Source organism: Sebastes umbrosus, chromosome 12 (genome assembly GCF_015220745.1).
Source record: "Sebastes umbrosus isolate fSebUmb1 chromosome 12, fSebUmb1.pri, whole genome shotgun sequence".
NCBI classification, from domain to species: domain Eukaryota; kingdom Metazoa; phylum Chordata; class Actinopteri; order Perciformes; family Sebastidae; genus Sebastes; species Sebastes umbrosus.
Genome location: NC_051280.1, coordinates 12,985,366 through 13,010,610, shown reverse-complemented (window position 1 = coordinate 13,010,610; position 25,245 = coordinate 12,985,366). Strand labels below are relative to the sequence as shown.

General features: G+C 37.8%; 1 protein-coding gene across 2 annotated transcripts; it reads left to right on the top strand.

The window, feature by feature from the left end:
• The first annotated feature begins 1,175 nt into the window (after positions 1-1,175).
• On the top strand, positions 1,176-25,126 carry LOC119499122. Of its 2 annotated transcripts, XM_037788355.1 has the most exons (26): positions 1,284-1,333; positions 4,631-4,672; positions 6,120-6,249; positions 6,759-6,926; positions 7,884-8,021; positions 8,475-8,626; positions 9,409-9,512; positions 9,624-9,813; positions 10,162-10,293; positions 10,556-10,699; positions 10,947-11,082; positions 13,415-13,565; positions 13,677-13,819; positions 14,537-14,648; positions 15,582-15,645; positions 15,758-15,961; positions 16,048-16,193; positions 16,355-16,473; positions 17,548-17,669; positions 17,804-17,901; positions 18,879-19,012; positions 19,228-19,352; positions 19,482-19,627; positions 21,051-21,153; positions 22,607-22,743; positions 23,597-25,126. In XM_037788355.1, the coding sequence occupies exons 2-26, from the start codon at positions 4,655-4,657 to the stop codon at positions 23,727-23,729; spliced, it is 3,249 nt and encodes a 1,082-aa protein (XP_037644283.1). In that variant the 5' UTR covers positions 1,284-1,333; positions 4,631-4,654; the 3' UTR covers positions 23,730-25,126. The 2 variants fall into 2 exon arrangements, with proteins under 2 accessions (XP_037644284.1, XP_037644283.1); XM_037788356.1 differs by lacking the exons at positions 1,284-1,333; positions 4,631-4,672 and adding an exon at positions 1,176-1,195.
• Positions 25,127-25,245: the final 119 nt, after the last annotated feature.

Sequence of the window (25,245 nt, the reverse complement as noted above, 5' to 3'; positions counted from 1 at the left end):
AGGTGCAGCCTCTGCAGCCCTGCTTTCATGAAACACACAAATAACACTCTTAAGAATCACAAAGTAAATGTCTTTTAACTACTTAGGGGTGTTTTAACTAATCATTAGAAAATGACAGTGTATCTCTCTGTGATTCCTACAGGTATAACTCATTACATTTATGATGAGTCAATTCCATTCAGCTGCTTCGTTAATGTTCTTAGTAACACCTGTGCTTCAGCTACAGTGATAAGTCAAAATGTCTGTTGTTAAAAGAAAAGGCCTATGTTACTGAAAGTGTTGGAATATCATGGAAGTAAAACCAAACCAGAGAGATAATTACCTAAAATTTGGTACAATAAATTTGGCAATAATAATAAAGAGGTGTAGTTACTCGTGGTCACCGCGGGAGGGCAGTGTATAGCCATGTCAAAGATTGGTCATAAGCAATAATAACATGACAAATACACGACATTTAGTGTAATTTTTCATGTCATAGAGAGTATTTATTTAACCTATATGATGGGAAAACTATTTTCCTGTATGGCTTTCTTTGTTTGAACACATGTCTAAAGTCTGAGGTCCTGGGATTTATTTTTTCTAATAGAAAAATATACTGGAGGGAGCAGAGCTTAGGCTGTTTCATATTATATTATTGGCTGTATTCAAGCTTCAGATTTAACACACACACATATAGGAGTCTACTGGTGGATTATGACATAACATTGATTAGGATTTTTATGCAATTCCTATAAGGCTCTTCTCTCTTTCCGTTAATATACAGGTATTTGTGGTGTGTTTACATGTGGATTTGCAGGCCACAAATCTAAATGATTTGCAGTATTTTCATAGAATTGTTGTAACAGAACATCATCATGTACCACTTGTCAAATCATGACAGTTTTGAGTAACCCAAATACCCTGAAAATAGCAATACATAGCATGTAGTGAGTCTACATTAAGCCTGTTAATGATAAAGGAAGTAAAAACCAGCCCAGGGTTCAACAACATTCACTCTAACGTCCTAAGGGACAAATATGGCCAAGCAACCAACAGATCTCCAGATATTTGATGTTGGTGCTCGTGAATGTATAAAGAATTGGTGTTGCTTTGCTGACATTTTCAGTAGTTTCGTTTTCTCAAAGTCGCACCCTCCTCCAGTAAATAGAAACTGATACTAAACACCTGTGTCACATGATCTTTGATATGTAAAAAGGTAAGATTGTTCTCTTCATTTTCATTTACTAGTGGATTAGATTCAACTACTAGATCGTACTTTTTGGCGCAACACAATCTGTGTTTTCTCCAAATACTGAGTTGCCTGCAGGCGGCTGATGTTGTTCTCCAAGACAAGGTAACATCTTGGTGTTTCTTCGAGCTCTAACTAGAATAATAATAATGATGTCATGTTTTTTCTATTATTTGTTATATTGCAGCCTATAGTTTTTTAACTTGCCAATTTAAGTATTCAAGAAAATGGTGTGAGTGCTAAACTGTCGTGGAAGTAACGAACTACATTTACTTTTGTTACTATAACAAAGTCGTTTTTGTCTACTTGTACTTTTTGGAGTAAAAATAGGTTTTATTTTCTCTCAAGATTCTCACAAAAGTCTCAAAAAACAAAAGTCACATGAAAAGAAAAAGTCCTAATAGCCTTAAATGAGAATGAAGACAGCTGACATATAATATAACATTATAGGCTATATACATAGCCTATAATGTGTACCTTCACTGGCCGAGTAGTGAGGTAAATGCATATAAATGGAGAACGCTGTATTCGAAACCGCATACTATATATACGTACTACCGATGATCGCAATATGTAGTATACAGTACATACTGCGTTCCTCAGTAGTATGCAGTAGGCTATGTGGCGGTTAAAGAGATGTATTTAGCAGTATGCTAGACGAGGCTTTAATCTTTAAACCAGCTCTTAAAGCACTGGACAACAAAACTAACTCGTATCACTATTACAATATTATCAAAAAATACAACTTTGATTTTGTTGTTTATGTTGTGCTTGTTTACTTTACAAGATACTGCGGGTTTAAACTATTTATTCTAACAGCTCATAATGAAATCAGACAAACAGGATCATCAACGAGGAGAGACGGGAAATATAAAACATTGCTGGAAAATTTACGTTACTCAAACTGCTTTTTCAGTTACAGCAACTAAACAGTGGACTGATCTCCCTCCAGATATTAGAGAATGTTAAAAAGAGGCATGTTGTCTCAGCAGGTATCTCTCTGCCCCGTCAGAGGCTGCTCTTCCTCTCTCCTCCTCCCTCGCCTCTCTGCTGAATGTGGCCGCTCTGAGAGCGTCACTGACCGGCTGGCGAGCTGCGCCCGCGGGCGATTGTGGAGCTTTTCAACTCCAAAAAGTCAGATAATCACAGGTTCCTGTTAATTTATAATGGACATCTGTGTTGTGATATTTAAACAAACTATCCGTCAACAAGGAAATAAAAGCCTCTTGTCTACAGACTGGTCTCTAGTGAGCTCCAGCAGCTCATAGCGGTCTCTGAGCGTGACTACCCGGCTGGCTGGCAGCGACCCGGGCAGGCGCTCGCTGGCTGTCACGGTATTCTGTGGAGCTTCTAAACTCCGACAACGGTGGAACAAATGTTCGATTCGCCATCTAACTTCGTAAAACTGCCGATATTAATAATCTACACAGTTGATTTCTCGCCTCAAAAACTTTCAGAAGTGAATTTAGTGTTGAAATGGCTACAAAAAACGTAAAAAACGAGCAGCTTTTGGCTGCTGTTTTTGTACCCGTAGCCTGTGCTGTTCCGGCGCTTTGCATTGTGGGATACAGTAGGCGAGATAGACTGGGTTGCGTTCGAATAGTCAAATAATTACGTCCTAACGTCTTTTCCTAACCACTTTTCCTTGTCCTCAGTGGAAAACGTCATGAGGTCAAGGAAAGATGAGAAGGAGAATTCAGAAGGAGTTAGGAAAAGACAACAGCGCTTTCACTAGGCTCCGTTATTATGATGCGACGGCGGCGGATGTTAGTGACGTCAGTTTGCTGTGGTGAAACTACAATGTTCTGAAGATGGACTACAAAAGGAGCCCTATCTCCACGTGCGTTATTAAATAGGTCTTTCAGTGACAGACTGCTTCACCTGCGGTGTGTGAAGAGAGATACCACAGCTCCTCCTCCACTCTATCAACAGATAATAAAGATAATATGACCTAACGTGGAAAAATATCACTTCATTACCACGGTTGGAATAGAAATAAACAGGAATATATGATAAATATTGAGTTAATTGTTGGAGTTATGGAGAAGGGGTTGGACCATATACTGTAAGTGTAGGCTGTGCTGAAATATGTATTTATGTTGATTATTTGTTAATTGGTTGTTTACTGTTCATTTTATTAGTTATTCTTGTTTTGTTTTTTACTGAGGTATTTGTTACATGTTCAAAATAAATAATTAATTAAAAATAAGGTGAAACGAAATGGTTGTCACCGTCCACTCATATTAAACATGAATCCCAATTAGTGTATGAGCGTATGAAAATAATATGCAAGATAAGCATATAGTTTGTTATTATGAACGGCCCAATGGTGCGTCGCTTTAAATGCTACGGCCGCAAGGAATTGTGGGATGTTATTCTCTCGTTTCCTTTGGTAAAGGATGGTCCAGTGTATCCTATGCTAAAGGAGATAATAAAGGAAGGATTGAAGCTCCTTTCCTTAACTTTTGGTGAATTCGAACGGCTCTTACGGTACGTGTCCACAGGCTCCGTGCTTTCCACGCTCCCCATTCATTGTCTATGCAAGCAGCCACGCAATGCATTCAGGTAGCGTGGCGTCGCGATTCGAGAGACTAGGCGTGCAGGAAGCCTGCTCCTCATTTGCATAAAGTTGAAGTCCTGGCTACTTTATGCAAATCACGGGCGTCCGACGCGACTCGCCGCCTCTCGAAACTCCCGATAATCTTTTAAACTAAACGTTGTCGAGCCAAAATAAAGACAGATTCAGCAACTGCATGGGTTATTTCTCGCCTCAAATGTTTTCAGAAACACATTTCAGTGAACTATTTACGTGAAATAAGAAGAAAGTTTCCAAACGAGCCTCCATACTGGTTCCGGTTTGAAAGCTGGGAGCAGCAGCCAACAGCGGGAAAGCATTCGTCCAATCAGGAGCCGAGTGCCTTGTTTCTAGGGGCAGCCCACCAAGCGTCCAATGTTGGGAAGCGTCGCGTCCCCTCGCGATAAAAAACGCCCCTGTGGACACGTACCATTATCATGGCTGCTACTGAGGTACTTCCGGGTCATTTCACTCAGTTAGGAACCTTCCTAAGCAAAAAGGACTATTCGAACGCAACCCTGGTCCGATGCATACTGGAGATTTTTCCAAATCAATACGACATCCGGGTATTTTTGGCATACTGTAGAGTTTGCTTTTGTTCGCATATTGCATTTTGGCCAAATCAGTACGTACTACTAGTATAGTATTTCAAATTTGATTATGTGATAAGGTTTGCATACTTCTGCCTTGTTAAAACATGTTGCATCCACCTTAATTAAACGATGACGTAATGGACCAACCCAACAGGTGCATGCTGGGTGTTCTTACAGGTGCATGCTGGGTGTGGCTAATTGCTAGACGCTGAAATGCTCATGGCTTTCCTCCAGGTTGATTTCTGCCTTCACTGAGGAATGTCGACCGTTAGAGAGGTGTGTGAGGACTTTCTGCTGTTAGTCTCTGGCACAGTTGTGACTACATGTGTTACAGCTCAAACTGTATTAAAACAAAAAAACAACTTTGAGCTCAGCAGGAGAGAGTGAGTGGAATGAATGCCATGAATTTTAGCTAGTTTACACATTCATATCCCCTTCATGATGAATTATAATAACTTTGGTAATTATTTTTTTTAATCTTGCACCATCATCAGCATGTCAATATTGTCATTGTGAACAGGTCAGGTCATGTTAGCATCATAGATATAATTTCATTTCATTTCAAAATGTATTTCGAACATGTAGAATACAAAAAAAATAAAATAAAGAAAAAGAATGACCATACCAACAAGTGAACAGTCAGAAACAAGTAGTAAATACATACAATGAAAAGCATAAGAAAAATAAATTGTCAAACACTTGATGCCTTGATTTACATATTCGAAAAAGAGTGAGAAGAAGTATAAATGTATTTAATCCCACCCCTTCTCCATAAATCAATTATTAATTATTAACCAGCTTCCTTATTGAGCATACATATATTCTAATTACATTTTCCTAAATTTGTCTAACTATAATTATTACCCTTTTATCTCTGTCATACAGAAATATAAATTAATTAATGATATAATTATCCTTATCAAAATATAAATTTAAATAATAAATAATATAGTTTTAACAGTTAGCATGCTGGCATTAACATTTAGTTCAAAGCCCTGCTAGCATGGCTGATTAAGTTAGTCCTGTTTCCTGCCTGAAAAAAAAGTAATTAATTGATCTGAAAAGTTTGCAATAAAGTTGCTACATTGTGAAGTAATTCTACCAAACCTTTCCCCTGTGTGCTTAACCTTTCGAGTTAAGTTATATGGCATTTTATAAACAATAGCATTTAGCTCAAATCCACACTTGCATGGCTGTAGTTAAGAGTAGCTTGTTAGTGTAGTTACAACAAACTGACTTATTGTTCACTGTGGAGTTTATGTTGTTGTATCTGTTGTCTGCCTGGGTGATGTTTTATTGTGCTGTTGATTCTATGTCCATAGCTCTTTTTATTTAGTGTTGGTCATTTATGTTTAATTGAGTTTTTGTCCTCTTTTCTGGTTAATGTTAATTGTACTAAGGCTATATCATAGACTGTGTATGTACTGTCGATGGGCTATATAGAGGAAGGAGGTTGCATAGCCTGAATGTAATGTTGGTTTTGACATCAGGGCTCTGTGGTGTAATGTTGTTCCACTTGTGTCTGTTTTTGAAATATAACATAGTAACTTTTACTCAAGAGTACATTTTAACTGACCTACTTTGAGTTTTACCTGAGTACATTTTTACACAAGTACATTTACTTGAGTAAAAGTTCTTTAAAGTAACCCTATATTTTCTTGAGTATAATATTTTCATATTCGTTAAATCCCTGTAAATTAAGTATCTTGATGTATTTGTTTAGATGGATGCAATGTTCAACATACTTGAGCAGTTCAGACTGCAATCTCTCTACGACCAGTTTGTCCAGTTGGGCGTAGAGGATGAAAGAGATTTCGTGGACAGCGTAACAGATGAAGATCTGAAAAACATGGGTGAGATGAACCTCAACTTGAAACCAAAGATATGTTTGACTGCCACTCAGTGGAAAACAATTAAACCTACATCTAGTGGGATTTTCTTTAGCTTGAATTGTAATTAATTTGCAATTTCATTTAAGGCCCATTGCACTGGGTGACCGGAAAATATATATAATGTACATAGCAATACAATCTAATACAACACTCTTGTAATAAATACCTTTTGTAAAACATTTTATTTATTATAAATTTTAATTGTAGACACTGTTAGACGTGTTGATTCAACTGTATGGTAGTTTTGTAGGGTATATGTGTCATAGATTTATAAGGTAGCAGACTAACAAGTGTTTCTAATATATGCATTACCTATGTACAATGAAAAATTGTGTTCAGCGCCATCACACATGACAATGAATAACTTAAAATTGATCAAAACAAGTCATTTTGAGTTAAATGTCCACTTAATTATAAAAATGTATGTAATTAATTAATTAAATACTATTTTTGCGCTTACATTTTTACAGGTCTAAGTCAGGTGGCGAAGAACCGATTTTCAAGGATGAAAAAGTTCATTCAAGGACCCAGAACTGCGGAGCTTCAAGTTCAAACTGTGGTGCCTGTGCAAAAGTCACTGGAGTTGTTCTGTCTGCAGTACACTTACCCCAAATGTCCTCAACCAAAACATATTAACGGTAAGAGGAACATATCTTTTCATAATCCATTGTCTGATCATTAGATGAATAGCCATTGACTTGTTGATCACACAGCTGGGCTGTGTTGTGTAAGAAATAGGGCTGTCAATAAATTAAAATATTTAATCCCGATTGATTGCATGATTGTTCATGATTAATCACGATTGATCACGATTAATCGCAAATGAATCGCACATGTTTTATCTGTTCAAAATGTACCTTAATGGGAGATTTTTCGAGTATTTAATACTCTTATAAATGTGGGAGTGGGCAAATATGCTTGCTTTATGCAAATGTATGTTTATATTTATTATTGGAAATCAACAACACAAAACAATGACAAATATTGTTCATAAACCCTCACAGGTACTGCATTTAGCATAACAATATGCTCAAATCATAACATGTCAAACTGCAGCCCAACAGGCAACAACAGCTGTCAGTGTGTCAGTGTGCTGACTTGACTATGACTTGCCCCAAACTGCATGTGATTATCATAAAGTGGGCATGTCTGTAAAGGGGAGACTCGTGGGTACCCATAGAACCCATTTTCATTCACATATCTTGAGGTCAGAGGTCAAGGGACCCCTTTTAAAATGGCCATGCCAGTTTTTCCTCGCCAGAATTTATCGCAAGTTTGGAGCGTTATTTAACCTCCTTGGTTGTAAAGGGAGTATGACATGGTTGGTACCAATGGATTTTTTAGGTTTGTAGTTTCATGTGATAACAATATTTTCACTCTAGCTCTAAAACTGAGACCGCTACAACCTAAAATTCACAATTTGCGTTAATGCGTTAAAGAAGTTAGTGGCGTTAAAAGGAATTTGCGTTAAAGCGTTATCGCGGTAACTTTGACAGCCCTAGTTGGAAATAAAATGCGATGATTGTGTGAGTGATCATTGTGCATACATCGACATCCAACTTAACAGCTTCACAATGGTTATTTCAAACTTACAGATTTGGATCCAGCGATAAACACAGTTGAGGATTTGATGTTGAGGATCGGCCACCTTGAAAGTGTTGGTAATTCCAAAGGAGTCTGTCTCTACACACTCGATGGGATGCCCTTGACAGATGATCCCTTCTTCAACACATGTGAGTAGACCTGAACACATTTCACGGTGAAGGTTTCCAGATGTTAAAGTTTATTTTGCTAAGATTTTGTCTGTTAGTTTAATTTCACTGCGGTTGTAAACAATGACAATGACTGTATAGGTACTGAAGCATCCATAACCTTGAACCAAGATCCAGCTCTTTGTTTTGGTTTTACAGCCCTCGTCTTTATTGTTGTGGTTCAAGCATGCAGCTGTTTTCAGAGGAAAAGCTGCAAAAAACAGCTGTACACTACCAGCTCACCCCAACGAACATAGTGGGACATTTAGATTTTAAAGATACAGATATCAAAAACAGAACTAAAAGGAGTGCATATTTGACTGGCATTCATCAGGTGGCCAGAAACACAACTTCAAATAAATGCTAATTTTGCTGTGGATGTGTAAATGGATGTTTGTTAAATAAGTTCACTTAAAATGTTGTCTCCTCATACAGGGTCTTTGAAAGACAGACATGTTCAAAATGGAGCTGTGATTTATGCCATTTTCACACCAAAGGAAAACCTGAAACGGGCTCCTCAAATACCAAAGCGAGAGTTTGGTGAAACCTACGGAGGCAATGTGGTTCGATGCCACATCATGCTCAAGGTGCGTCTTAACTACAGTATATTGGTCATGATGCAACTAATGACGATATTAACTGATAACAGTATATGGATATTATGTACAATCTGAATATGTTTGATTTATGGCCCTGCTTTGAAAAACTAAATTCACTGATTATATTTCATTCTGACATTCTGGGGCTCACATCTCCATTTTAATCACACTTCCCTCATTAATACATACTTTTACACCTTATGTACATTTTCAAATTAAAATTCAATTAGAGCTGCAACGATTAATCGATTGATTAGTTGTCAACTATTTAATTAATCGCCAACTATTTGATAAGTGATTAATCGGTTTGAGTAATTTTTTTAAGGGAAAAATAGTCAAAATCCTCCGCTTCCAGCTTCTCAAATGTGAATGTTTTCTGGTTTCTTTACTCCTCTGTGACAGTAAACTGAATATCTTTAAGTTGTGGATAAAACAAGACATTTGAGGACGTCATCTTGGGCTTTGGGAAACACTGATCAACATTTTTCAACATTTTCTGACATTTTATAGACCAAACAACTAATCGATTAATGGAGAAAATAACTGACAGATTAATCTACAATGAAAATAATCATTAGTTGCAGCCATGAATTCAATAAATACATTTAAATTTCATTTTTCAAGTCCAACTACTGCATGCAGTGCTCAGAGCTCTAAGATGGCATTATCTATTGTTCATTAACCACTTTGGGGATTGCATTTTTTAAATATACAATATATACATATACAGTATTTATTTCAAACACATTTTTTTTACTTATTTCATACAGGGAGACTTTGAAGTGACGGTGAACTTGTTAAGTGACACCATAACCAGTCTGAGACTCAAGCTGGCGAATGAAAGTGGAATCCCAGCAAACGTCCTTCATTACAAGTAACTCAGAATTACCACACCAAGAACAGATCTTATGTCTTTGTCAACACAGTCGGATTTCTTTTCTCATACAGTGCTTCTGTTCTTTCCTGTGCTTTATTATATTTACAGAGGTCAACATTGTGTTAGTGACACACTGCAAAGCTGTGGGATCTCTGAAGGGTCGATGGTTAACTTCTCTTTGTCCACATTTTCTGACGAAACTTCACACGATGAGACTTTCTTCATTAATGATTTTGTGCCTTCAGTCCAACAAACCCAGAAAGGAATCAGTGTGTTCTTGTCTTCACTTTATGCTCTCGTAAGTTTTATTTTATAATACATTATCAGTATTTTTACACTCCATGGAAAGCAGCTAATATTTACTCAGTCATTTTGTCACTATGTTTTCAGCCATGCTAGCGGCGTGGCTGTAGGGTTGGCAATGTCAGATGGTCAGTCAGTCCACCACTTTGATCCAGACTGACACATCTCAACAACTGTTGGATGGTTACAATGAAATTTGGTACAGAAAGCGGCACTAGCATGGCTGTAGACACTTGATTCTTGAAAACAGTAAATCTGAAAATATGGCAAATCTAGCAATAACATTGCAACATTGAAACTGCAACTGCTTTGAAATGCATTTCATAAATTTTTTTTCTTCTAGAAATGTAATTTTTCAACAGAGCAACGGAAGAAACTGATTTCCTACATAAGAAAACTGACTGGATGCAACCCTCTCGCCCAAAGTTTGCATCAGTTACTCTGGAGGAATGAACGCCTAACCAGGAATCAGAAGGTAAACAATATTAACCGATATAATTCTGCCTATAATATCCATTGCATTTTACTTTTTGAAGTGGGTGTTCTTGTGCCGCATTACATTTTGACGAGTCACAAAAGGTCATAGCAGCAGATTTCTCAGCAGATAGAATTCAAATGATCTGCGTTGTTTCGGGAAGATGTTTTCCTATAATTTGGGTGAACTGAACCTTTACACAGTGACGTGTGCTTTTTCACCAGTACCCATTTCTTCAGACACAATTGTTCTTTTGTTGTAGATTGCAGTCGTTGAAGGCTTGTACATACTCTTCAGAGAGCTTTTGCCACAACGTGGAACACAACAGGGGGAGAAACTCATTGAGGACCTGTATGTGTTTGAGAATTCACTGTACTGCTGGGCACATCTCCTATCAGAAGCAAAGGTATGACGATACTGAGGTTTGACTGATACAGCTTGTGATGGGTAAAACCAGTAATTTTGGACTGAAATCCCTAACTGCCAGTGTTTTATTAGGCTATTAATATCTCTTGAGACATATAGTGGAAGTTGCCATAAATTTGAGCGAATAGGTTATACATGGCTTGAATGTATTTATGAATGCATTAAGGTAAAATTCCTATTAGATGTTTGACCACTCAGGTAACGATCACTTTGCCTTATTTTGACAGAAACCGGCAGCAGATCATGAGAACTACGCACCAATCACTCTTATGTCTGAAGATGGCAGCCGCTTCTCTGAACCAGTCAGAGTACCTGGAGTACCTGGAGCTTTTGAACGAGCATACGTTCGCCAGAAAATCAAAGGTAAAACTAAGTGCGCTTACACAAGCCAACATTTAGTCTGTTTTAATCTAACTCTGGTGCGGTTCAACCTCTGGTGTGGTTCGTTTGGGCAGTTGTGAACGCAGTAACTGTACTCTGGTGCGGACCAAAACAAGTGGTCCGAGACCGCCTGTGAGATGTGGTCTCAAACTGCTTCCAAGTGAACCCTAGTGTGGTTTGATTGCAGTGGGAACATAATCCGACCCAAACGCTGGAAGTGAACCAAAACGCAGTCTGCCTGCGCGGACATTTGTTGAGATGGACACAGATAAACAACAGGTTAACATTAGTGGGAAAGGACTGACTTTTTGCTTGACATCTGGGCTGAAGAGAACATACAGAATATGTTAAAGTCCATAAAAATAATGAACTTTATAAAGTAATTTGAGATGAATTTGAGGATAAGGGATTCGTGCACACAGTAGATCAGTGCAGAGTCAAAGTGAAACAATTTCAACAGCAATATAAGTCTGCAATTCCCTGCACAGAAGTGGCAGCTCTGGAGACGAGTCCACTTGTAGCCAAATGGACTATGGCTTGTGGAAGCGCCCTAAAACATTTACGAGTCATAAAACTTTTCATACCTAAAAATGTGTAGAAGAGACGCATAATAGAAGATGTCTGAAAAGAAGCAGAGGTCAATTAGAAAAAGCCGTTAGCAGGATGTAATGGAAACGACTTTTGTGCTCTACTGTTTTCTGTCGGTACAACTGTATTTTATTAAAATATATCTTATCTATAGGCTACATAATCTACAGACTATCAGACTAGACACACAAAGTGCATTATTATCATACTGTTGAAGATGTGTCAGTGTTTTTGTTCCGGTGCTTTGCACAGAGCTGACACCCGCCGGCCCGCTCGCCCGCTCTCATTCTCGGCTCTCTGAAGCTCTGTACTCTGTGTTGCCTGGCAAAGACAGCAATGCCAACGGTATGGAGGTCCCCGTGGACCGCCGGTACAATGACCTTATATTTTGATGTTAATAAAATGTACCCGAATTCACGTAGGATATTACTACTGACATTCATGTAATATTGTGTCACAACGTCTGATGTATTGGCCATGTGTTTACTACGTGTTTATTGGCATATAGAGCAGGGAAGTGAGATGTGATCACAAGTGGTCACTCAAGATGCATGTGGAAACGCATTATAATGCCAGGTGTGAACAGACGTATTTAAAGCTGTCTAACTGTGATCCAATCACTCAGGACGCATCTTAATGCCAGGTCTGAACAGGGCCTTACTGCAGTTTGCATAAAACATCAAACCTGATCATTTTTGCGCATGGCATGGGTGTCCCAACTATATGGAAACCACATTAGTAATTATTAGGGCTGTCAGTCGCTTAAAATAATGAATCGCTTTGATGAAGCTCATGTCAAGCGCATGTTCTGGGCCAGCCGTCAGTTCGTACTGGTGTCTGCAAAAGAGCGTACAGTTAACAATGAAAATATATGGCAATGCAGCTGATGAGTTTTTGTGTTCAAGTGCAATTAAAAGAAGGGTTCATATTAGGGCTTTCAATTGATTAAAACATTTAATAGGGATTAATCGCACATTTTTATCTGTTCAAAATGTACCTTAAAGGGAGATTTGTCAAGTATTTAATACTCTTATCCACATGGGAAGTGTGCACATATACTTGCTTTATGCAAATGTATGTATATATTTAATACTGGATATCAATCAACCACACAAAACAATGACAAATATTGTCCAGAAACCCTCACAGGTACTGCAATTAGTATAAAAAATATGCTAAAATCATAACATGACAAACTCAAGCCCAACAGCTGTCAGTGTGTCAGTGTGCTGACTTGACTATGAATTTGCCCAAACTGCATGTGATTATCCTAAAGTGGGCATGTCTGTAAAGGGGAGACTCGTGGGTACCCATAGAACTGATTTTCATTCACATATCTTGAGGTCAGAGGTCAAGGGAACCCTTTGAAAATGGCCATGACAGTTTTTCCTCGCCACAATTTAACCTTTGGAGTGTTATTTAACCTCCTTGGCAACAAGCTAGTATGACATGGTTGGTACCAATGGATTCCTTAGGTTTTCTTGCTAGTATCTTCACTCTAGCTTTAAAAATGAGCCTCATGCAACCTAAAAATTGCAAGTTGTGTTAATGCTTTTAAGACATTAGTGGCCTTAAAACAAATTTGCATTAAAGTATTATTATCGCGTCAACTTTGACAGCCCTACTAATTATACAAACTCTTGAGCACATTTTCTTTCAGAACTGTATTTGATATATTAGTGAATGTACAATCAGCTTCACTTGATTTTCTGTCCTTTTGGTTTAGATGGAGAGAGAATTCCAAATTGCACTGAAGAGGTTTTGCGAGAAACGTCAGTACAGCGAGCCAATGACATTGAAAAAATCTTGCTCAGTTTGCCTCCATTCGTCAGATCTTATCCTCTTTGGATTGACCAAGATAAGATGACTGGTCAAAAGTATGTATCATCAAAGTTTTACTTTTTTAAAAGTACTTCAATGAGATGCTTTTTTCTGTTGAATTTAAACTTAAACCTTGTTTTTCACCAACCTGTACAATCTAATGGCAGCTTTCAGATAAACATGGAGAAGACCTTTGGAAGTATGATGGAAGAATTAAAATCTCCCCACAATCAATACCTCAATGTGACCCCAGCTCTACATTTGAAGGAGCTGGGACAGTGTGAGGCACGCCTTCTTCTACTGAGTGAAGGTACTCAAAATACTTTCTGACTGTGCACATATATACTGTATGTTTCAAATGCTATTGTTTCCTTAAAGGGTAAGATTCACTGAAAGGTTAGACAGAGAAAAAGTAAATAAAAAAGTAAATACATCTGCAGATGAGGAAGGAAACCCCTACAGGCTTATCTATAAAATAAAACTCACCTAAAAGAGAAATTATATATATATATATATATATATATAAAAACGATGCAAAATAAAATATCAAATAACATGCATGTCTTTTATATGCCTAGTCACATTCATTTTTACAAGTTAGGCTGCTATAGATGATGGCAAATAAGGCTGAAGACAAAATCAAGATTATTCAATACAATCTTTTTGACATCAAAGCACTTTTGAGTCTCATTTTGTATACAGACAAAGACGGAGAATCAGTCAGTAGGTACAAGTTTTATTGGACTGTATTGAACGAGTACTGTCCTCTAGATGTACACTACATTGGTAGGTAAAGGTTATTGCTGTTTGCTTTACGTACAAAAGATTAACTTGTAAAATATGTTGCATTATTTATAGATTAAAGTTCCTGCAGAAAAAAACAATAATATTATGCACTACATTCTAAACTCATCTTAAAGGAGCTTCCCATTGGTTTCCTTATTGCCACTTATATTTAGTACCATGTTTGTGGGAAGCTTTGTGTTGTACGTTGTTTTACTTAATTTTTATTTTTTCTCTATGTCAGACAACATTGGCGTATGCTTGCATAAAGAAAAAGGATCTCCTGATATGATCAGAGTGCACGATTGTTTGGATGGCAAAGACAAAGCAGTGGATTTGAATGTGTTGGCAGCCAGGTAAGTACCTTACAGTATTTACATTATGTTTCCGTTATGCTCTGATGAAATATTTTTTCTTTTAAATTCCTGTCTATGGAGGAATTGGGAACATGAATTATTGTTTTGTTTGACTATGGATGCCTGTGATCACCGTGCTCCTGCATTTTAGCTTCCAGGACCTCATATTGTTCAATATTAGACAGATAAGACATTAGATAAAAAAATAAATAAATCAATAAATACAGGTAATATACAATATATACTACAATCATACATTTGTAAAATAACATTTTTAAACTCAGCATTATTTTGAAATGTTGTGTTCTGCTTCTTTCATAAAAACAAAGAGTATATTACAGGTCTTTTTTTTAAATTTTTTGTATTTCAAAATTACCTTTTTCAATCTAAACACAAAGAAATGTGGACTCCATGACGTCTATATAAACAACCAATAGAGACGATCAATAAATTACAATATAAAAGTTAGGTTAATTATATTTTAGTGAATAACAACTCAAACTCTTTCGCAATGTGTTACATTTTTGTACTTTTTAAAAACTTTTTAAAGTTAACTTTTTAATGTATTTTTTACATGTTTAATGAAATAAAGGATGTACTGTAACTGCGGCCTGTGTGGGCCTCCGCTGTCGTTTCTGTATACGCTTTACACATCCTATAGATTCTTTCTAGTTTCTACAGCAATTTGTATTTTGCCTGCACAAATAGGGACGTCAAAGTGCCAATCAACCCTTGTTGTTTGATACAGTAGCACACAAAATAGAGAAAACAGATGTAGCAGCTGTAAACTGTATGAATCAAGATATGTGCCGTACAATAAAGGCCAGAGCCACACTGTTGCTGCTGATGTATTTTCTTTTATATACTGTATGAATCTCTGTAAAAGTCACTACAGCATTTTGCGGACAGTTGCATTTTTGACACTTCACACAGGACTGGTGACCATAAAGATGACCGAACATTCGTCACAACAAGGACTCCAAAAGAGGCCATACTGGTAAGTCTTTGTCTGTCTCTTGTTTGATAATTTCTTTTGAGGAATGTGGGACTGGCTGGGGAACACAGGACTCGCCTAAAATGTGATTATGCTTGACTTGATTTTTCATTAGGTGCTGATAGACACAAGCACCTCCATGGATGGGGCGTGCTATGCAAGTGCAGAAATAAAGAAGATCAATGTTGTGAAAGAGCTCTTTGACAACTTTGCAACAAGAACCATGGCTTATGATTTTTATCATGTCATCGGCCTCGTGAGTTTCGACTCCCGGGTGAAAATTCTCCACACATTTACAGAAAATCTGGAAAAGTTCAAGGTAAAGTCAGTGTTCAGATCTGTCGTAATTTTATTACAATTTACGTCTGGATGTAATGCAGTAATATACCCTTTTTCTCATTGTAGGAACACGTACGCAACCTCGAGGCAAGTGGAGGTACTAAGCTCTACGACGCCCTGCAACTTGGGGCAACGGAGTTGGAAAAGCTCAAGACGAGGTTCCCAGATTGCAGACTTCGCATCGTGTGTCTCACTGATGGATATGATTCTAGGTACATTTCTTCCTCTGTTCTAATCAGTTATGGTACCTTTTATACTTCACATGTTCGTACATATATTGAACATCTTACTGTAAGCAGTAAGAAAATGTTAGGAGTAACAATGACTTAAAAATGTTAACTACAGATTATGATGATCTCAATTCTTTCCATAGATCCTCCACGGAGCCAGACGCTGTTACAGCCAAACTGCTGAAATCTGACATCATTGTTGACTCAATCCTTCTTGGAAAGGTGAAGAACAATATGCTGCATGGAATCAGCAATGCAACAGGTATGGTATCTTTGAAAGACAGCTTCCTAAATTGAATTCCTGTGATGTACTTATTAAATCTTGCATCAAGTGTAAAATAATACAATATACAGTATATGCCATCAAACATTCTGCAAATCCAAGACATCTCATCCAACTCATCATTGTAGAGTCTTATTTAATGTTGTTGACTGTTATTAACATTATTGCATTTTCATGACAAGGTTCAAAGTATTTGACACCAGACAGCTCAAGCATACATCAATTGTTGGTATGATGTTTAGCCTAACACCAGGAGTCACTCTAAATTGTGTTTCCTGGCTGAAAGTCCTAAGCTAAGAGAAAGATCTGGGTGGACCTTTATGCCAACAGCCGTGTTGTCTCTACACGGCTTAGGGAGAGCACATTTAGCTCATTTAGGCATCTGTGTTTTACAAAGTCACAATTAGCCTTCAGTGTTTTAGTACAGTCATTCCCAAAGACTGGGAGATTTTATTAGGGTCACCAAATAAATTTGCAAAAAGTATTTCATAGTCTTTTTTTATATATATCTGTGGTACACCTTTGAACCACATGAGGGAGCCTGAATGTTCGTATTGTTCTAATAATTGTAGCCTATTATAACATTGACTCTAATATGAAAGGTTGCGTACCTTCTGTTTGTTTTACTGATGGGAGGAAAAAAACGAGCATGTTAACTCCGCCTAAATGCATTTATTTGGTCTCATTTAAGTACTTAACATGTGTATATGTTTTCAATAGCACGTGCTTAAAGCAAAGTTGTGATTTATCAAATGTAAATCTCTTCAAAATAGCAGGTTTACCTATTCAAGATAATATAAGGTGATGCGGAAATGGCAGTAAAAATGGTCAGGAACGTTTTCGCTCTTCTCACGATTTATAGATGAAGCCTATTGAGAATTTGGGAAGTTTTTTTCGGGAAGGAAAAGTTTGGGAAACACTTTTCTATTAAATATATTGTAAGGCAGGAAACTGTATTGTAACTCAAAAGATGTGTTTGGATGGATGTTGATATGTACCCTAAACAGATCTCTATTCAGACACTTGTTAACCTCACATCCACATTGCTTCCAGGTGGTTGCTGTTTCAAACCTAAGACAACCAAAGAGGGTCTGAAGCTCTTTGAGATTGAGACAGTTCTGTCTTTGGAGCAGAGGAAACTCAAGGAAAAACTTGACCCGTCTTCCATCAGTCAGGTTAGTTATTGTAGATTGTGGTCCACCGTTCTGTTGATAGTGATATGAAAATGAAGCGCATTAATGTTTAACACAGGCATAAACTTTGATGTGTTGTCTTGATGTGTGTGATTCATTTGTACCTCCTTTTACAGCAGAGATTGTTGCGCTTCTTCACTACTCATGGGTATGACGAATGTCCAGAGACATCCTTGCCAAGCCAGATCAACAGCAAAGCGACAGCGACAGAGAGGTGAGTGATAGAAGCAACAGTTCCATATAGTTAAATTTTTTTTCTCCGAAATACAGTTTACAGGCGGTATCATTCATTTTATTTAATATTTATTTATTTTGTTTTATTTCTTTATATATTATTAACAGACTGACTTATTGAATTTATGCGAAATTGCTCTCGCTTTCACCGGAAGAACACTTTTATTGTGAAGTATGTTCTTGGTTGATTTTATTTGAAGCCAGTTCTTAGACGCTCTCACCGTAATGCCTAGTAGGTTATATACTTGAACCGCAAAACAACGTGGGGGCTAGTTTGACCGTCTTTTTCGAAGTGGAGGCTGACATCTTCCATCACCTTTTCCGACCTCAACATGCTTCATGGCTCGTTTCCTGCTTCCCTTCAGACACAAAATCACACGCCACATACGCATGCTCATACTCCACACACTCGCCGAGAGAGCTGCAGGTGAAGCGAAACGCCAAAGCGAGTCTCATGCCGGCGGCTTAAAAAAATTACGTGACGAATAATATACTTGATGTTCATGATAGTCATTTACTACATCTCACATAGAAGCTGAAATACATTGAGTATATTCGATATATTGCCCACCCCTTACTCCAGTAAGATTATTATATTATTCATCAGCTGATGACCACTTTTATTTACCTGATGTCATACTTTGTCTGAGTTGTCAAACAGAGAACGAGTTCACAAAGTGAAGGTGTCGCACATAAAAAGAGGCATCCTTTGTTAAATTGAACTGATTACTCTGAAAATACGTACAAAAAATAGTGTAGACAAGACAAAGACTCCAGCCTAGCTAGTGGCTGTAAGACATGCTGATGATAAGAAATACATTATTATGTGAAAAGAGAAGTGGTATAGTCTCTTAGACCTATGATTTCAAACTGCAATAATCATATTTTATACTTATTATATTTACTGTCTTCAAGTGTTGGCATTACATTTGAAGCATTGATGATCTTTCTAAATAGTGCTCTGAAAAAGAAGATTCGGGAGGGGAAGGGGAGGTTTCTGGAGAAGGACAAACGTATCCTGGAGGAGCTGAAGAGCCTGCATTGTAACCCACATCCCTTCTTCAGAATCTTTCCATCAGAGTCGGACTTAAGTAAGTGACATGTTCTCTTATTTCACATGACTGGCACGGGGTGAAGTTTTAGCCATATATTGTTATTATATAGATGTACAGGATGATACATTGCATTGATGCACAATACCCAGTACTGTGTATACCTTGTTTTCAGGTACATTGTTTTTTATTCGTGCAAATAAATTTAGTTTTTCAATAGCGACAAGGTTGAAGCTTTCTTGTAATCTTTTCAGCGTTCTGGAGGATCCTCATGCAAGGCCCTCCTGACACACCGTATAAGAAAGGCGTGTTTGAGCTGTACTGCCAGTTTGGTCCCGACTACCCAGCGAAACCTCCACTCTTCCGCTTTGTCACAAAAGTATCCTGCCAAAATACAAATTACTGAAAAGTTATTTGTTTGGGTTTTATTTGCATAATATATAGACGCTCATTGCAATTGTTCATCACTAATAAAGTAATGTTAACGGTTTTCTTAACATGGTAACAGGTGTACCACTGCAATGTCAACAGTGTGGGCCGCATCTGCCACAACATATTTGACCGCAACTACAATGCCCACATCTCCATGAGAGAGATCCTAGAAGCTGTGTATGGACTGCTCATCATCCCTGAGCCTGATGATCCCCTGGACAGGTGAGAGAGATATACTGTATGTATACACTTTCATAAATAAGTCATTGTTATGGGCACCAAAGCTCATTTTTACCATGAAATGTCCAAAACTCAGACACATTCAAAATGTTATGAATTAATTTGAAATAGAACATCTCTGAACTCATGATTATGTTTGACATTGATTATTTGATTACTTAGAGGGAAGAGGGACTTATTGAGTAATTCACACCCAAAGTCCAAAGTGTATAGAGGAGTGATTTTGTTTTTACTGTCTTAGAAAAATGACAATTTTTTGTTGTCAAAATAGCCTCAACTAAGGCTGCTTTCACACCTAACCCATTTGGTTCGGTTAAAACAAACTCAGGTCCGTTTGCCCGGTTAGTACGGTTCATTTTGTCTGGTGTGAAAGCTGTCAATCGAACCCTGATGCGGACCAAAGTCCTGCGGTTTGTTTGTGGTGTGAAAGCAAACAAACCAACCACAGGATGTTTTTATAGCAGATATGTGATTTTAGCATGATTTTTAAAAACTAAACTACTAATAAATCCATCTGCTGATCGTGAAATCTGTTCAGGAAGCAATCTGTGTTGAAGGCCATGTATATAAGCACTTCAGCGCTTGTATTTTCCCTGATTAATACATCAAAAGCTGTTAAAACTGTTGTGCTTGATCCGACTCCATGTACTTTGTCAGTTCATTAACTCCATTTAAAAGTGCGACAGCGATCCCACAGTGCGCGATCCCACAGTACTCATGTGCGTGTCAGTGCGATTACTGACGTTCGGACTATGCGTTCGCACTGTTCATCTGCTGCATAAATTTCACTGACCGGAATTTGATTTCTCCTCGTGGGTCCTGATGATGCAGGATGAGAATCACCAAAAAAGTCCAATCAACGAGTTCCCTATCAGTCTGTATAGCTTCAGGATTACTCCTCTGGTTCGTTTTCGTTTGTAAAAAGTCAGTGTGAACTGAAACTGGACCAGAACTAAAATGCAACAATGCATAATTTTATCCTTGGGTCTGGACCAAATGAACCAAACTGGTGTGAAAACACCCTAATATTAAACAATACATTTACCCCAAACCAATACAAAAGCAGTTTTTTTGACATGATACAAACAACTGACAGACATATGAAACAGTTTCAAAACAGATTTTGATGTTCATGAGTGGCGCCGCTGCTGCCCTGTTTCATTCTACAGGTTTGATAGAAATCAAGGACAAACTGTTAAGGGTTTCAAAAACACAATAACAGCCTCACCAGTACAATGAAATGCAGTAGCTCTTCGTAATCACACTGCCATTATAATGCTATGTTTTTTTGTGAGATTGTGTAAGGAGGTGTTAATTCAGCTCTGTAGAACAAGCAGCAAACACAGACAACGTATTAAAATATATAATGTATCTGACTTACATATTCATTATTTTTCTTTGGAAGCATTTTGGCTGAAGAGTTCCTGACAAACCGTGAGACGTATGAACGAGAAGCCGAGAAACATACAGAGGAAACTGCAGGAAAGTCACTGGATGACATGGAGAAAGTAAATGAGCACCTATATATATATGTTATATATATATATATATATAACATATATATATATATATATGTTATATATTTATATATAATATATATACAGTATATAAACTGGAAAAACAAAGTTTGGAAACTTGTGTTTGATGGATTATTTCTCTGTTGTTACAATGCTAATGGTCATTGTATTTTACATCGTTGGAAAGCCTGTTTATTTACCTTCGCAATGATGTCCAACTTGTAAGGATCATGTATTTGTGGGATGAGCAGCACAGCTGATTATGTTGGTAACGCCCAAGAAAAATTTGCCAAAATGCTCCGTCAATGGTAAACAGTGTATTCTCATGTTGGTATTGACTCTTGTTTTGAGTTGTTTGGTGGATTGGATGATTGAACTCTCTATCAGTAACAAGGAACAAACATGACATATTGGCTATTTTACACTTTATTCATTTAATACACCGCCAGGAGCCTCAATAGCGGTGGAAGATCCATACGCAGCCACAACAGCCTGGCACCTCCTCCTCATGCTGGTCACCAACCTGGTCACACGTTGCTGTGAGATGGCGTTCCATTCCTCGACCAGGATTCGTTGCAGGTCAGCCAGCATGGTTGTGTTGGTCACTCTAACAGGTACAGCACGCCCAAGCTGGTCCCACAAGTGTTGAATTGGGTTGAGGTGTGGACTCTTGGCAGGCCGTTCCATTCTCTCTACTCCCACATTGTGGAGGTAGTCTGTGATAACCCTGGCTCTGTGGGGGCGAGCGTTGTCATCTTGGAGGATGAAGTTAGGTCCCAGATTGTGGAGATATGGGATCGCCACTGGCTGCAGAATCTCATCCCGATATCTCCCTGCATTGAGATGGCCTTCAATGATGACAAGCCTTGTTTTGCCAGTGAGGGACATGCCGCCCCACACCATGACACTGCCCCCACCAAAAGCTGTTACTCCATCGGTGCAACAATCAGCATAGCGTTCTCCGCGTCGTCTCCATACTTTGACCCTGCCATCCAACTTTCGCAGACAGAACCTGGACTCGTCACTGAACATGACATTCCCCCACATGTTCAGGTTCCATTGTCTGTGTTGTCGACAGCAGCGCAAACGGGCCTGATGGTGAAGGGCAGTCATTGCAGGCTTCCTGGTAGCCTTATGAGAATACACTGTTTACCATTGGCAGAGCATTTTGGCAGATTTTTCTTGGGCGCTACCCACATAATCAGCTGTGCTGCTCATCCCACAAATGCATGATCCTTACAAGTTGGACATCATTGTGAAGGTAAATAAACAGGCTTTCCAACGATGTAAAATACAATGACCATTAGCATTGTAACAACAGAGAAATAATCCATCAAACACAAGTTTCCAAACTTTGTTTTTCCAGTGTATATATAAATGTGTCTTGCCGGTTTTACATTAAATTACTCTTTTATAGTGTGTCTTTTCTTTGTTTTTATTTAAGGAATTGGTGGAGCCTGTGCCACAGCTCATACCTCAACATCTGATCTGTCCACTCACCAAGAAGATGTTTGTTGATCCTATGAGAACAGTGTATGGCACCGTGTATGAACGCAAAGCCATTGAGGAACACTTGAAGCAGTGAGTTCATTTACTAAAAATGTGTTACCAAAATAATAACTGATACCTGTTTAGAAACCACACTTTTACATATAAACTAGGGCTGTCATATTTAACGCGTTCATGCAAATTTGTTTTAACTCCACTAATTTCTTTATCGCATTAACGCAATCGATCTTTTGGAGGTTGTAGCAGACTCGGTTTTAAAGCTAGAATGAAGATACTGGAATATGAAACTAAAAAAAACAACTGAACCAAGATAAGGAGTCTATTGGGGCCAACCATTTCATTCTAACCTACACAGAGGGAGGCTAAATAATGCTCCAAACTAAATTTTGGCGAGATGAAACTGTCCTGGACATTTTCAAAGGGGTGAAAATGAGTTCTATGGGTACCCACGAGTCTCCCCTTTACAGACATGCCCACTTCATGGTAATGATCACATGCAGTTTGGGACGAGTAATAGTTAAGTCAGCACACTGACACACTGACAGCTGTTGTTGCCTGTAGGGCTTGAGTTTGCCATATTATGATTTGAGCATATATTTTATGCTAAATGCAGTACCTGTGAGGGTTTCTGGATAATATTTGTCATTGTTTTGTGTTAACTGATTTCCAATAATAAATATATACATACATTTGCATAAAGCAGCATATTTGTCCACTTCTATGTTGATAAGAGTAATAAATACTTGACAAATCTCCCTTTAAGGTACATTTTGACCAGATAAAAATCTGCGATTAATCCCTATTAAATGTTTTAATCAATTGAAAGCCCTAATATGAACCCTTCTTTTAATTGCACTTGAACACAAAAACTCTCATCAGCTGCATTGCCATGTATTTTCATCGTTAACTGTACGCTCTTTTGCAGACACCAGTACGAACCGACGGCTGGCCCAGAACATGCGCTTGACATGAGCTTCATCAAAGCAGACCAGGACATGAAGAAAATGGTGATGGATCATCGCTCTCGTCAAATTCAGTTTGACGATCCAGCTGTGTAGTTTTACATCAGGTTCATGTGAAAAAGAAAAATTTACTTTATTACTCAAACTTATGCTTTATCTATACAAGTTTGTTCTGCCAGCTGGGAAAGATTAGTGTAGGTTATTTTCTCTCCTTTCCTGACATCACTTCGACTTTATATGAACAGTGACGGGCAGTTATTTGTTTTCTCTGTTGAGATGCTTGTGTTTGGGGTTCATTGTTGCTTTTAACTTTTGATTGTTGAATTCACTTTTGCATGCTTTACTATTTCCTTATTCACTGTTTTAGCACTCAATCATGTTGTATGTAACATTTTAAATGTTTTTCTTGGAGTTCAGTTTGCATTGCATTTGTCTTACTAGTGATAACCGAAGAATGAATGATGAGAGTAATTGAGAGAAGGACGGAGCATTTTTTCTTTGATCAGTTTAAAATATACAGAAATGCTTCTTTTCTTTAAGTAATCCATGTTGAAGCTCATGTGTATGCAGGTGAGCCATAGCCCTATCTTTATAAGTGAAAGTAACAACTAATATTTCTGACTTTGATGCAAAGATTATTAAAGACAAATAATTTCTCAACAAAATGTATCTGGTTGTTGTCAACTTTCAAATAGTTCTATATTATAAATAGTATATAGATAGTAAAACAATTATAATTTGGACATACAATATGTTACATTTTTAATTTACATGAGACAGTTTGTGAAGTTTATAAACTCTGTCACATGCACATTAAAATAGTTTGGGTGATAGATTAATGTGACAATAATAAAACTGCAAAACACTCAGTCCTGTCTTATAATTAAAACTGTTGAAGATGAAAACATAAAGGTAAAAGTTCTAAGATTGATATTAATTTGATGATTCTTTTCCAAATAGGACAGATGATTGGTCACTAAGACTCAGTCAGTAGTTAGGCTTCAGCTTTTCACATTTACCTCCAGTAAGAGCAACGTTGAAGTTAATAGAAATGAAAATGGTCATCTTGGGAAGGACGTCACCCAACAGCAAAGCCGTGTAGCCGCATGCGAACATCCAGCGCCTATACGGATAAATGGACAATTCTTTACTTCCCCCAAAAGACCGCTTCAGGGCACCACAAGTCAACTGAAAGGAGTCCAAGAGACACAAACGGAGCTGGAGTTCATCAGCAACTTTTACCAGCCAGTCCCTCCTTCAAGGGTGTCAACTTGAAGTCGGGCCACAGACCAGACAGCTGGGCCTGAAACAGGAAGATAGTCTGAGTCTGTTGCAGGAAAAATGCAAGGGATGTCTGGTATTGTGTTTTATGAGATTGCAAACTATTGAACAAACTGTACCCTTTGGAAACATCACAGACTCACTACTGTATTATATTTGGGAGCATAACTACTTGACAGTTGCATAAATTGTTTTACTCTGGAATCATTTCACAGTGGTGTCTGGTCCTTGCAGGGTTTAATTTCCGTAAAACAAGAATTAAAATGAATTTGAACTCTCAGTTATCTACAGACAAGGAATGTGAGTGCTTGTAATTTTGCACTGTTTAAAT

What these genes read in the sequence shown, in the direction of transcription:
- LOC119499122 (XM_037788355.1), top strand. An exon ending in TTGAATGTGTTGGCAGCCAG is followed by an intron (nt 14,649 to 15,581) that starts GTAAGTACCTTA and finishes CACTTCACACAG; the next exon opens with GACTGGTGACCATAAAGATG. An exon ending in TGGAATCAGCAATGCAACAG is followed by an intron (nt 16,474 to 17,547) that starts GTATGGTATCTT and finishes CATTGCTTCCAG; the next exon opens with GTGGTTGCTGTTTCAAACCT.